Source organism: Cyprinus carpio, chromosome A9 (genome assembly GCF_018340385.1).
Source record: "Cyprinus carpio isolate SPL01 chromosome A9, ASM1834038v1, whole genome shotgun sequence".
In the NCBI taxonomy this organism is placed as follows: Eukaryota; Metazoa; Chordata; class Actinopteri; order Cypriniformes; family Cyprinidae; genus Cyprinus; species Cyprinus carpio.
Window position 1 is genome coordinate 21608068 of NC_056580.1, and position 13497 is coordinate 21621564.

Below are 13497 nucleotides of genomic sequence, written 5' to 3' on the forward strand. Positions count from 1 at the left end.
TGTTTCTATCTTGTGATTGGAGGGCCTTTCCTCTGGTCATGTCCCTCCATGCGATATCGCGCTCGGAAGGCAGCGCTAAGAATTATGGGAAACGTAGATTCAAGATAAAATCCATTTCCATGTTTATACCGTTTTGAGAATGCTCTAAAGAGCTACATTTCCCAGGCTGATTTAAAGTAGGTGCTCACCTTCTCGATCAGACTTATGATCTTTTAATATCACGCAGATATGAGATGAATACATTTTCCCATAAGACACATTAAACCAAAACTAATAAATTATGACGATTTAGGTTTTAATTATTGTTATTATTATACATATCAATGCCTTTAACGCAGAAAATATGCATCTGTAGATGTTGTTTTTATTATAATATAATTATATAATATATTTTATTGAAGTCATGAAACTACAAGGAGTTCATTTTATTGAATTTTTTTTTTAGAAAGTCAATGCTAGCATTTCTACAAAAAAACAGATTTTTTTTTTCCCCTGACAAAATAACTACATTTTAAATATAGAAATGAAAAAGAAAGGAGCTTTTCATTGTTAGATGCACATCAACTTTTTAAACATGTAAGGTTTTAAAAGTGTTACTATACTATGTTACTATGCCCATCCAAGTGTTACATTCAAAAGTTTGATTCAGGTGTTTGAGTCGGTGACAGATCTCAGCAGCTGGAGGTTGAGTAATGTGGAGGGCAGACAGACCTGGAGGTACATTGAGGAGGCAGACCATGTGAACAGACAGCAGAGCATGCTGGAATCTCACTCTCTGGGACTAGACATGGTCAAATGAACATTACAGACTAGTGTACAGTGACATACATTAGATTCTTATATTCATGTTCATATCTAATCTCTTTTTCTTTGACCTCAGGGTGAGTTCATCTCAGTATCCCCTGCCACACACACTGCAGTAGAAGCTGCACTGAAGGGAATGGACTTCTACAGCCGTCTCCAGGCTGAAGATGGACACTGGGCTGAGGATTATGGTGGACCACTTTTCTTACTTCCAGGTCATTCATTTATAATAAACTGTTTGGACGGACTTTTCTTATCCTAAAAATGAAGTAAAATTAATCATATTTTGTCATTTAAAGGGATAATCCATCTAAAAATGAGTATAGATGAATAAATGATGACAGTTAACTTTACTGGGATAATAACAGAATTATTCCTTTATGACCTGATAAACAACAAAGATATTCATTTTTCAGGCACATTGAAGATAAGGATACTGTTTTTAGAACAGCTTTGAATTACACAGCCTTGAGAATTCTGGGACTTGGTCCTGATGATCCTGATATGGTTCAGGAAAGGAATAATTTACACAGCAAAGGTCAGGGATTGCTGATAAACAAACAGTCACATGTATGTCCATATGTAACACATCCCATTAAATGTGATACAACAGTGTTCAGTTTCAGTATTGTCCTGCTCTGTTACAGGTGGTGCTGTCGGGATATCCTCTTGGATTTTTTTTCTTAATCAGGCTGTTCCTTTCCTGGGTGCCAGCACATCCTTCCACTTTATGGTGCCACTGTCGTCAGATCTACCTGCCCATGAGTTACTGGGCAGACCCGCTGGTACTCAGTTTAAGACAGGTGAAGTTTGACCATTTCACCACTAGAGGCCACTCTGACACCATATTAAAAGCAGGCTTGCTTTGACTGAACTATCCAAATATCCAGTCACAGCTGTTGTTTTGTTTTTGGGTGTTAAACAGGAGCTCTATGTCCAGGAATACTCCTCTATTGACTGGCAAGCTCAGAGGAACAACACTGCAGCCTGTGACTTGTACACACCACACAGCACCTTGCTTACTATTGCTTACTGTGAGAGAAGTGCAACATCTTTGTAAATAACAATCTTTTACCCTTTAGATTTCAGTTAAGTCACATAACACTATCAAACTTGGTTTTACAGTGATCCTGAATGTGTATGAAGCTCATGCTGACAGAAAAAGCGGTGAAGGAGCTTTATGACCATATTAAAGCAGACGATCACTTCTCTAATCAGCTTTTGCTCGGTGAGAGAAAAGAGAAGAAATTTTGTTTTATTTTGTGTAATGTCAGCATGAAATCAATATTGACTCGTCCCTGGTTTTATTGTGTGTCGTTCCTCTGTGCATGTTATATCAAAATTATTTGTCAATTATTATTCATTCATAAATATTGCTCTGTGTATGAAACAAATTTCCTGTTTTGTCAGATTTTGAAAACGGTCAATATGTTGGTACTCTGTTACCACCTGCCTTTCAGGAGCATGTGTCAAGAATTCCCTATTGTCTATGGTTAGTGGCCTGATTTTAATAATGTCCTGTTTATTTTATATTATTATAATAATAATTGGTTTCTGATTTTTATTTTTTTATGCCCCAGACTAGGTCTCCATGGTTTGAAAATGCAGGTGAGAGGTTGTCATTATACAGAATTTAACCTTTTGGGGTTCTAAAGTTTGTTATTCTGTTAAGCAATTTAAATTTTATTATTAACAATAATAATAACAATTACCACTCATATTATTATTTATTTCTATCAGGGTACAAACGGATCAAAGCTATGGGACATTGCAGTTTTTGCTTGCTTCCGCTGAAGTACAAGAAAAATGCAGGAGCAGTGTGGTTTCCTCAAAGGAAAAGTTACTGCAGAAAGCACACAGAGCAGAAGAGATTAGGTACAGCCAAACACAATGTTTCAGCATATTGTGGTTTGAAAGATGGTTAGGTTAAACCACATCTCTTGGTCACATAGGACAACTCTTCAGGGGGGCTGGACTACTGCAGGAGGGTTCAAAGACCTGCTGGCTCGTGGGAAGGGTAGGCATTTGTTCATTTATAATCAGATACATTATTCTGTTGCTTCTTAGTCTGTTTATGAAGCATTCTGCTTGTCTTAGGTCCAGGGGAGTCTGTTTCACATATGGAGTCTGGTTTGGTTTGGAGGCATTTGCATGTATGGGCCACACTTTCCAAAGCGGGTATGTTATTTGTTTGTGTTCTCATGTTGATGTTCATTTAATAAATCACCAGTGTTCTTTTACTGCACTTTGCACTTTATTTAACCCCCTCATTCACTTCTTTTCTACGTTGCAGGTCTGTTTGTGTGGAGGTGAAAGGCGCCTGTGAGTTCATGCTGTCGAAGGGGATGGAGGCTGGGGCGAGGACTTTGAGTCATGTGAACAACAGCGCTATGTTCAGAGCAAGAACTCACAGATCCACAACACCTGCTGGGCTTTGCTGGGGTTGATGGCTGTCAGGTTACATTAGCACCAGTGTCTCAGAAAAACATTCAGTGTTGATTTTTGGCAAATTTGTAGAAAAAATTGGACTTGCTTTTCCAAAACAGGAGAGTAGATTTATTTAAAAAATGTCAGATTTTTGATAAACAACAAAGAAGGACTGATTTATCAAAGTCTTTAGAATGTGATTTGATTTATTTTTGAATTGACTTTTTTTTGTTATTTAAAGATTGTAATTTGGATTTGTGTTGTGTCATTTTTGTGCTTATTTAATGTTGTTTTTTGTGCTTTGTATTTTGTTCGTTTTATATTTTGGCTTTATATTCTTCTTACACTGTGTCTGATTTATGTTTTATAATCCCCCCTCTGGTTCGCACTGATTGAAATCCGTTCAGTTTAATATTGTTGGGGAAAATGCAAACTGCTCAGTAGTTTAGAATGCTCTATGTACAAGGTATGTACAAATTATTATTATTATTATTGCTTCAAAGATTGCAGGCTTTTATTTTCATCATATATCCTACATTATGTATATCGACATATGTATATTCGCATCTTCTATGACTCATTTAAATTTTACCAAATGTTAAAGACATTTCAGACAAAATTGTATTTGAACAAAAAGGACTATTATTGTTCAAGATGAACACCACTGAATTAAACGTGTGTGTGTGTGTGTGTGTGTATATATATATATATATATATATATATATATATATATATATATATATATATATATATATATATATATATATATACACAATACAATAACAATATTATATTATAATACATTAACAATCTCTTAACTCATTATTTGACTGAACTATCAAATGTTACGTGCGATAATGTTAAATGTTACATTTAGCACAAAACTGAATTTAAATGGGAACTTATTTAAATTAGAATTTATTTAAAAATAATTTGTATTATTCAAAGACTACGTTGACAAATATTTGAATAGTATGCTGTATACATTGTGCAGTATTAAATTAATATTTCATTCTGAGTCCGACTACAAGCCTGCTGAGCAAAGTATTTAGTACATAGTAATTCAGCAAACTGAACAAATTATGTACAAAAATAATGTTGATTATTAGGGCATTTATATTGGGTGCAGGCTTTTATTTTGACATGCTGAAGCATTGTTTCTACATTCACGCTGCTCTGGGTTTATGGGTGAAGCCGGTTTAATGAACTGCTGATTTGAATTCAGTTTTGTGCGGTGTTGAAGTGCTTTCTGCAGCGTGACAGGACGGAGATATGAATGTTAAAGTCCCGGGTTAATGATGGCGTCAGGATGGCTGTTAGAGCCAGTTAGATCAGTTAGAGCTGCTTTACTCTTTAACACCATCATCATCCTCATCAGCCCCGGCGCACAGACGCACACCTGTGACCATAAAGTGCCCCTGCCTACAGAGGTCAGTCCCTCTCATTTGTTATTCTTTCTTCTGGCTGTCAAATACGATATTTGAGAATGTGCCTTCTTAATATCATATGAGATTGTGCCTCCTTAATATCATGTCATGTTGTGCTTTTATCCCACAAAATGAATAATAACTCAGGCTGTCAATCTGCTAACGTTTCTTTAATGTTCCACAAAAGAAAGAAAGCGATGGCAGAATTTTCATTTTTGGGTAAACTATCTCTTTAAAAGACATTTATCTGGATGATGTCACATTAAAGGGACAGTTAACCATAAAATAAAAAATCTCATCATTCACACGCCTGTATAACGTTCTTCTTTAGTACATAAAGAAATTATATGGCAGTCCAAGCTTTTTTTTTTTCTTTCTATTCAATGAAAATCATTCTTAAGTGCTCAAATAATCTACAAATGCTATTTTAGAATATTATTTTACCAGTACGTACTTGTAATAATCTCTGCTCTTTGTCATTCTAGGTCATACATAAAGTGTTTCTGAAGCCAGATAGATTGACCAAAAGAAGCACCGACCAGCAGTTAAAGATCCAAATAGAGTATGACTCCAGCTTGGATGGGTTAGTTACAAGTTTATATTTTATTTAATACAGTAATGCTACTTTGTCATTGTCATATATTGACTTCAAAATATATTTATATTGCTCACACAGGTTAGATGAAGCCAAAAGCATCCTTGTGAAGGTATATTTTGACTTCTGTGACCAAGGTTTAAACAATATGTAAAGCTAAATGTTATTTGTTAAATCTTAAAAATAGCCTTTTAGCTCTAAATAGGATGCATGCATACATTATTGATCTCTTTCCGCTTTGTTTCAAGACAAGCTCCTCCCCCAGGCTATTGATTATCTTCAGAAGGCCTTCAGGGTTCGCAGGCAGTCAGGTCCAATATTACTGAGCAGGTAATTCTCTTCTGAGCTGGTATTGTCTGATATCAAATCCTCTTAAAATTGCACTCAGCTATGTCCTTCTGGAAGCTTGGTGGATATATAATCTCATTAGTGTCTTAATTTAATCACAATATATTTTTCTCTTAATGATTAGACAATGCGCAACCAATCAGTACCTTAGGAAAAGAGATGATCCACATCGCTACTGTCAGGGACCATGTGCAGACATCACCAAGTGTGGCCCGGTTGTTGTCCCTGAACAACATTTGCAGGTACAGTAGGTCCCCCGCAATTTTTTATGAATAACATTTTGTGGTACAGTAGGTCCCCCGCAATTTTTTGGCCAAAAATAATTAATAAATTATTTTGTTTTTTTTTCATCCTAAATTACATATAATAAGCATTGTGTGAAAATTAAGATGTGTGTCTCTGTTAGTCTTTGGCGTAATTGGTGCAGTTAGAGTAGCTCTATTGATGGTTATATTTATATATTCAATTCTGTGTTTAAAAAAAAAAAAAAAAAAAAAAATATATATATATATATATATATATATATATATATATATATATATATATATATATATATATTTATATATTTATTTATTTATTTATTTATATATTTATTTATTTATTTATTTATTTATTTATATAAACATACTGAAGCATCATGCCTACTTAAAGATCTATTTAAGTGGATTTTTTTAAATGGAAAAAAATATAATTCTAATGTTGATAAATATAAATACATTGCCGGTAAATATGAGAATTTCTGAATCTTAGAATGAGGTCTCCTTTAGCAATGCAGGGTTTGCAGTGAGTCTGGCAAGTCCTGTGGCCCCGTTGGTCCTCCCGATGGTGAGGGGGTGGCGAGGGCAGATTTTGTGTTGTATGTGAGTGCGACGACCACAGAGCGTTGTGGACAAGAGAACATCGTAGCCTATGCAGCATACTGCCAGCTGGAGTCTGAACTGGACAGGTAATGGCAATAATTAATGAGATGGGAAAATAGTCCAGTGTGTTGCTGACAGTAACTACTGAATTCCTCAATGTAGACCCATCGCTGGATATGCCAATCTGTGTCCCAATATGATCTCCACTCAACATCAGGAGTTTGAAGGGATGCTGTCCACAGTCAAACACGAGATCATACATGCCCTGGTAACAACATTAAACTCTGCACATCCGCATGAGTAGAGCTTTATAGTTTTCATTATTGTTCAATTATATGTTCTATATGTCTTAGGTTTTTCTGCAGGACTTTTTGCCTTTTACCATGATGATGATGGGAAACCTTTGACACCACGTTCTGCAAGTGGTCTACCTGCATACAATGAAAGGTGATGGTTATATTTGTATTTTTATTGGTTTGAAATATAATTTAAAAATATTTAATAATAATAAGTTAATTTTCTTTTTTTTTATTGTAACACTGTGATAATGTATTGCTTGATTATTGCAGGTTAAAAAAATTCATGATATATGTATATAATGGTCCTTTATTGTTAAACTATTATATATATATATAATAAGTTAATTTTCTTTTTTTTATTGTTAAACTATTATATATATATATAGCACTGTTTTTATTTCTTTTTAAATATCTCTCTCAGTTTAGGGTTATATCAATGGAGTGATAAAGTCATTAAAAGAGCAACTCGGCTGTGGGACATCCGTGGTGGCCACATGGTTAGACACACGGTCCATCTTCTGGCCACCCCACGTGTAGTTGTAAGTAATTCTTTCATTTTAAAACAGGGGTGTTAAATTCAGTTCATGAAGGGTCGGAGCCCTGCAGAGTGTAGATTCCACCCTAATTAAACACACCAACTTATCAAGTCCTTCAGGCTTATTTGAAAACTACATGGTATGTGTGTTGGAGCAAAACTCTGCAGGGCTCTGACCCTTCAGGAATTGAGTTTGACACCCCTGTTTTTAAAATAGCACCATCTAAATAGTCTAATTAAGCTACATTAATTATTTTGATGTTGTATCAGGAGGAAGCCAGGAGACATTTTAATTGCCCCATTCTAGAGGGCATGGAATTGGAGAACCAGGGAGGTGCTGGCACAGAGTTCAACCACTGGGAAAAACGGCTGTTAGAGGTACTGCAACCAAATCTTCTGGGGTGGCGTTCATGAACACTTAACCGTTTCAGTGTCAGTAAGCTCAAAATACAGTTTGTTTGTTTTTTAAATTAAATTCAGTATGTTTTATTTCAACAGAATGAGGCAATGACTGGATCTCACACACAGAACAGAGTGTTTTCTAGAATAACTTTGGCCATAATGGAGGATACAGGGTAAGAGAAGTATTGTTGCTCATGGCTAATGCAGTTTATTCATTTATGGAGATGTGAACTTCTATATTTACAGGTATAGCTCTCCCAAAAATGAAGCTTGTGTCATTTTTTTCATCCTTGTGTTGTTTGTGGAACACAAAAGATGATATTTTTAAGAATGTTGGTATTCAAATAAGTTCAGTTTCCATTCACACCCCCACAGTATGGGAAAAAAACTGTGGAAGTCAATGGGACCCAAAACTGGTACCAGTATTCTTCAAATTTATTATTATTTGTCAAATTTATTTTTGTGTTTCACAGAAAAAAGTCATACAGGTTTTAAAATGAAATGAGGGTGGGTACATGATGACAGAATTTGCATTTTTCAGTGGACTACCTCTTTAAGTGTAATTTAGTAATTTAAGTACTGGAATGGTAAGTATGGAATATTGTAGGGGGAAATGTGGTTCAGGAATATGGTGAATATGGTCTAATCCTATGCACCTGTGGAGACCTAGCTCCTCCTATCACTGGCTTGATCATGTAATCCATGAGAATTCTCAACAATAAGACTGTCTTATGATTGGCTCCTCTCTGAGCTGTTTTCTGTTTTAAGTGGTACAGGGCTAATTATAGTATGGCGGAGAACCTGGAGTGGGGAAGATTTTTGGGTTGCGACTTTGTGATGAAAAGCTGTAAATTCTGGATAGACCAACATCGCCATACGTAAGCTTTGATACGTTGCGACTTTGTGACTTTGTGACGTAAGCTTTGATACACTCACAAATAAATCTATTGTTGTTGTTTTTGATGTATTAAGTGGACAACATACTTTTATGCATATTGGCAGATGCTTTTACCAAAATGCCATACAATTTCATAAAAACTATAGATTTCATTAGTTTTTCCCTGGGAATCAGACTTGTGTTGCTAGTGCTACAGAAACAAATTAGATTGTGTGTTGTACATTTGTAGTAGTTCTTTATTTCAGATTGATTATTGTACCTTTTTCTAGAGAAATTGCAGTCTTAAATATAGTCTTAAATATATGTATAGCATATTGGTAAGGATTTGGGTCATTGATTGGACATCTGTTCTTAATGAGTGTTTCCGCTGTGTGTTTGAAACAGGAGGCCAACCCTGAGCCCGTACTGTGATTCTGTGAGGAGTGCACCTCTGCAGCTCACCTGCAGGCAGGACCAGCTGGCAGTGGCCGTGTGCAACCTGCAGAAGTTTCCTCATGTGCTTCCTGTAGAGTATCAGGTAAGATCAGCAGAAATGTGGTGGAGGAACCCATCTGTTATTTTCTCTCAATCCTAAATTTGCAGTTAATTGAACATTAACATTATGATTTTCTTCTGTTGAAACACTGTATTTTGAAAAGCACTATACAAATACATTTGACTTGTTGTTTACAGATAAATACAAGATGACTGCCTTTATAGAAGGTTAATTAAATCATTTTGAATGTAATGAACCCTCTCCATCCTGTAGTACTTTGACCATATTCCTGGTGTCCCTGAGGAAGATTTGCCAGCATACGGAGGGGCTGTCGAGATCGCAGACTACTGTCCTTTTAGCCAGGAGTTTAGTTGGCATGTGGGTGGGGAATACCAGCGCAGCTCTTACTGTGGAATACAGGAGAACCAGCCAGGTGAGATGTCATTCACTCACATCCTTTCTTCATTTAGAAGCAGAATGGAAGGAGTCATTTGCTTATTCCCTCTTGTGCCTGTCAGTATTTTTTCCATGTGAACTTTGCTTTGCTTTTTTTAGCCACTTGGAGAAACTATGGCGTGGAACATTATGGCCCAGGATCAGTGTGTCTCTACCAAAAGTCACCATTTGTAATGGAGCAGTGCACCAAAAGAATGACCTACCCAGACTGGGGCAGTGGTTGCTATAAGGTAATAATGAAATGGTAGATCTCATGAGAGATGGGACAGTTGCTGCGGAAGTGTGTCTATATGTGACTCTGGACCTCAAAACTAGTCATAAGGGTAAATTTTTCGAAATTGAGATTTATACATAATCTGAAAGCTGAATAAATAAGCTTTCAATTGATATATGGTTTGATAGGATCGGACAATATTTGGCCGAGATACAACTATTTGAAAATCTGGAATCTGAGGGTGCAAAAAAATCTAAATATTGAGAAAATCGTCTTTAAAGTTGTCCAAATGACGTTCTTAGCAATGCATATTGCTAATCAAAAATGAAGTTTTGATATATTTACAGTAACAAATTTACAAAATATCTTCATGGAACATGATCTTTACTTAATATCCTAATGATTTTTGACGTAAAATAAAAATCAATAATTTTGACCCATACAGTGTATTTTTGGCTATTGCTACTTAAGACTGGTTTTGTGGTCCAGGGTCACATATGTCAAAAGTTTTTGGAGCCAGTAAGATTTTTTTAAATGTTTTTGAAAGAGGTCTCTTATTCTCATCAAGGCCGCATTTATTTGATCAAAAAGTAAAAACAGTAATATTGTGACATTTTATTACCCTTCAAAATAACTGTCTTGTTTTTCAGTAAAAAGTTATAAAAGCATTTATTTGAAATAGAAATCTTTTGTAACATTGTATGTCTTTACTGACACCTTTGATCAATTATTATTGATAATTTCTCTTAATGATAGTATAAATTTGTGTGTAAATAAAATTATTGTAAATAATATATATATATATATTATATATATATATATATATATATATATATATATATATATATATATATATATATATATATTATTATTATTTATTATTATTATTATTATTATTATTATTATTATTATATTTTTTTTTTTTTTTTTTTTTTTTTAACTGGGGCATTATGTACCACCACAACATAGAAAAATGGTGATTTATGTGAACTGAAACTGTGATTTGTGTTGCAGGTGTCTTGTACAGCAAAAGGGTTGTTGGTCTGGGTGCAGAATGATTCCTATCCATGTGTTCGTACTGGTCAGGTGATCAACGTGAGCATACGAATGAATGGATGGGTCTACAGCGGCCAGCTCATCTGCCCAACCTGCTCTGACTTCTGCAGCGACTGCCCCCTCCCTCATGAGATCCCCCCTCTAAACACCACCAAGAGTGCCCGCTTAGGTGAGGTACTGTCTGACACGTTTATGGCTGGAAGACTATACCATGACTGGTTGGTTTTTTGGTGTTATTGTTAAAGGGATAGTTTATTATCAATAATATATTAAAGGAACTATCCCTTTAATATAGTAAATTTAATTATAATTAAATTTAAATATAAAAAATATTTATTACATTTTAACATTAATTATCTACTTTATACATATAAAATATTTATTAGTAGTAGTATTAGTATTATTATTGATAATTTATATCAAATATGTACTTTACTGTTACTGAAGCCACCAATTTCGTCTGTCTGGAATTAAATGTATAGACATTGAATGTGTAAGATGTAGCAAGAAAAAAGTTTTCCAAATATATAAGGCAATCAGGTACATAACAAGGTTCAAATAAAGTAAAATATGTTTGTTTGAAAAAAATAAAAGTTATTTTTTAAAATATTATAATAATTCTTTTCTTCTCTCAGATCCTTGTTCCAGATCTTCTTGTTTGGTGGTGAACTTATGGCAGCTCCTGTTCAGTCTTACTCCACTGCTGATCGGCTTCCTCCTCTGTGGCAGGGACTGAATTTGTTCCCAGTTGATTGGGTGAATATGGATGCCTTGATATGCTACAGGCTTTCCTGAGATTTAGGTGCTGTGCAGAGCAAAACAGCGATCACTTCTGTAGTGTACAGTAGTCTGTGATCTGATAACTCTTCTCTCTCTGCGGAGGTGTGGACTGTAGATGGGATTGAAAAGCCATTGATTGCACTCCTCCTTGCCTGGCTGTCAGGTGCCAGCGAGCTGTAGATCCTATGTGAAGCCATAGTCATGCAAGTTATGGTTATGCAGGTGCTAATTAATGTCCTCTTTGTCTCTCTGATGGACCTGTAGCATTTTGGGTCTTGAAATAGGCATCTGGTTGAGAATGATGAGAGATATTCTCTCTGGTGTTCTGCTCATGGTGCTTCTCTGTTTTTTCTTGTAATTAACTTGCTGGCAATGTTTTGATCAGCGTATATCAGGTCATGTGACTGACGATGCTTGTGATTTTGTATGGAGAATTGCAGGAGAGATCTCTGTTAAGGTCCGTGCAAGTGCTGAATTTGAATTGTTTTTTCAGAAATTTTAATGTGCTGTTGTACAAGATAAATACTTCAGAAAGGGTTTAATCATTGAATTTATTTATATACAGCTGGGTCCAGAGGTCTGGGATTACATTGAAAATCTGGGATTTGTTTAAATTTACAGGTAAATAGAACACTTTTTGATTTTGAGATATTTCAGAAAAAGGAAAAATATGATGTTAATGAAGACAAAATTTTCTAGGTCTCTAATCCAAAGTTGACATTGATCACGTGTCCCATGTTCTAGCTTCCAATGAAGCTCAAATTGCTCTTTGTATCATTCTCAAATCATGCTGGAGAACACATTAGTTTTTTATTTTTTGAATTTTGTTTTAATTTTACTTTGAAAGTTTTTGTCATTTTGCTGAGATTTTGTCTTATTTATTTATTTTTTTTAAATTATTTTTAAATGTTTATTTTTGACCCTGGACCACAAAACCAGTCTTAAGTCGCTGGGATATATTTTTAGCAATAGCCAAAAAACATTGTATGGGTCAAAATTATCGATTTTTTTTTTATGCCAAAAATCATTAGGATATTAAGTAAAGATCATGTTCCATGAAGATATTTATAAATTTCCTACCGTAAATATATCAAAACCTAATTTTTGATTAGTAATATGAATTGCTAAGAACTTCATTTGGAAAACTTTAAAGGTTATTTTCTCAGTATTTTGATTTTTTTGCACCCTTAGATTCCAGATTTTCAAATAGTTGCATCTCTGCCAAATATTAAACCATATATCAATGGAAAGCTTATTTATTCAGCTTTCAGATGGTGTATAAATCTCAGTTTTGAGAAACTGACTATAATGACTGGTATTGTGGTCCACATATAATTTTTTAGTAATTTTCAGTTTTAGATTTTTTTATTATTAAACTAAGTTTAAATAAATGGAAAATGAGAAATGTTGCTTTGGCAACTAACTGAAATAAATACCTTTCTGTTTTATTTTATTTCAAGGATTTAGATTAACAAAGATTTTCTTTATGATTTTAGTTAACTATTATAACCCTGGCTTGAGTGCTGGATCGGTTTACGAAACAAATACTAAGAAATTCTAAAAAATTTATTTTCATTTGTGATTGAAATTTTCACACAAATTTTTATGTTGATATTATATAATTTGTAATACATTTTGTACTAAATTAAATACTACAAAACACTACAAACACTGCATTTTCATTAGTGGTCTCAGACTTGTGGACCTTGTTGTACATGTGCAATTTAGTTTTATTGCATTTATTGTTATTTGACATACAAACATGGTGACATACTTTACTGATTCTGTTTACCTTGAAATGTGTTGCCAGATTTTGGTCCTAAAGGGCTGTCCTATCAAGGCTGCAGATCTTTATAGACTTTGTTGTCTTATAACAATCAACTCACTAAAAGCCCTTGAGAAAAGTGCTTTTTATAGACCT

At 34.5% G+C, this 13497-nt stretch overlaps 1 protein-coding gene, 1 long non-coding RNA gene and 1 pseudogene across 3 annotated transcripts; all 3 read left to right on the forward strand.

Moving 5' to 3' along the window:
• The first annotated feature begins 366 nt into the window (after nt 1–366).
• LOC109088779 lies at nt 367–2369 on the forward strand. 2 transcript variants are annotated; one of them, XR_006160908.1, is made up of 5 exons: nt 367–1019; nt 1221–1342; nt 1452–1838; nt 1930–2032; nt 2215–2369. It is a non-coding gene; the product is annotated as an uncharacterized LOC109088779 (long non-coding RNA). The 2 variants fall into 2 exon arrangements; XR_002017572.2 differs by having other exon boundaries at nt 1452–2032.
• Nucleotides 2370–2560: 191 nt separating this feature from the next.
• Nucleotides 2561–3395, forward strand: LOC109088777 (annotated as a pseudogene).
• An 860-nt stretch (nt 3396–4255) lies between these two features.
• Nucleotides 4256–12462, forward strand: LOC109088732 (leishmanolysin-like peptidase). Its single transcript, XM_042764126.1, has 17 exons — nt 4256–4661; nt 5144–5241; nt 5335–5365; nt 5501–5583; nt 5726–5843; nt 6369–6547; nt 6624–6729; nt 6814–6908; nt 7182–7299; nt 7566–7673; nt 7794–7870; nt 8465–8575; nt 8980–9112; nt 9344–9503; nt 9626–9756; nt 10755–10965; nt 11432–12462. The coding sequence occupies exons 1-17, from the start codon at nt 4527–4529 to the stop codon at nt 11530–11532; spliced, it is 1995 nt and encodes a 664-aa protein (XP_042620060.1). The 5' UTR covers nt 4256–4526; the 3' UTR covers nt 11533–12462.
• Nucleotides 12463–13497: the final 1035 nt, after the last annotated feature.

Coding starts and splice junctions, on each gene's coding strand:
- LOC109088732 (XM_042764126.1), top strand. CDS start 4,527: ATGATGGCGTCAGGATGGCTGTTAGAGCCAGTTAGATCAGTTAGAGCT. Junction 5,242..5,334: donor TATGACTCCAGCTTGGATGG/GTTAGTTACAAG, acceptor TTGCTCACACAG/GTTAGATGAAGCCAAAAGCA. Junction 5,844..6,368: donor TCCCTGAACAACATTTGCAG/GTACAGTAGGTC, acceptor GGTCTCCTTTAG/CAATGCAGGGTTTGCAGTGA.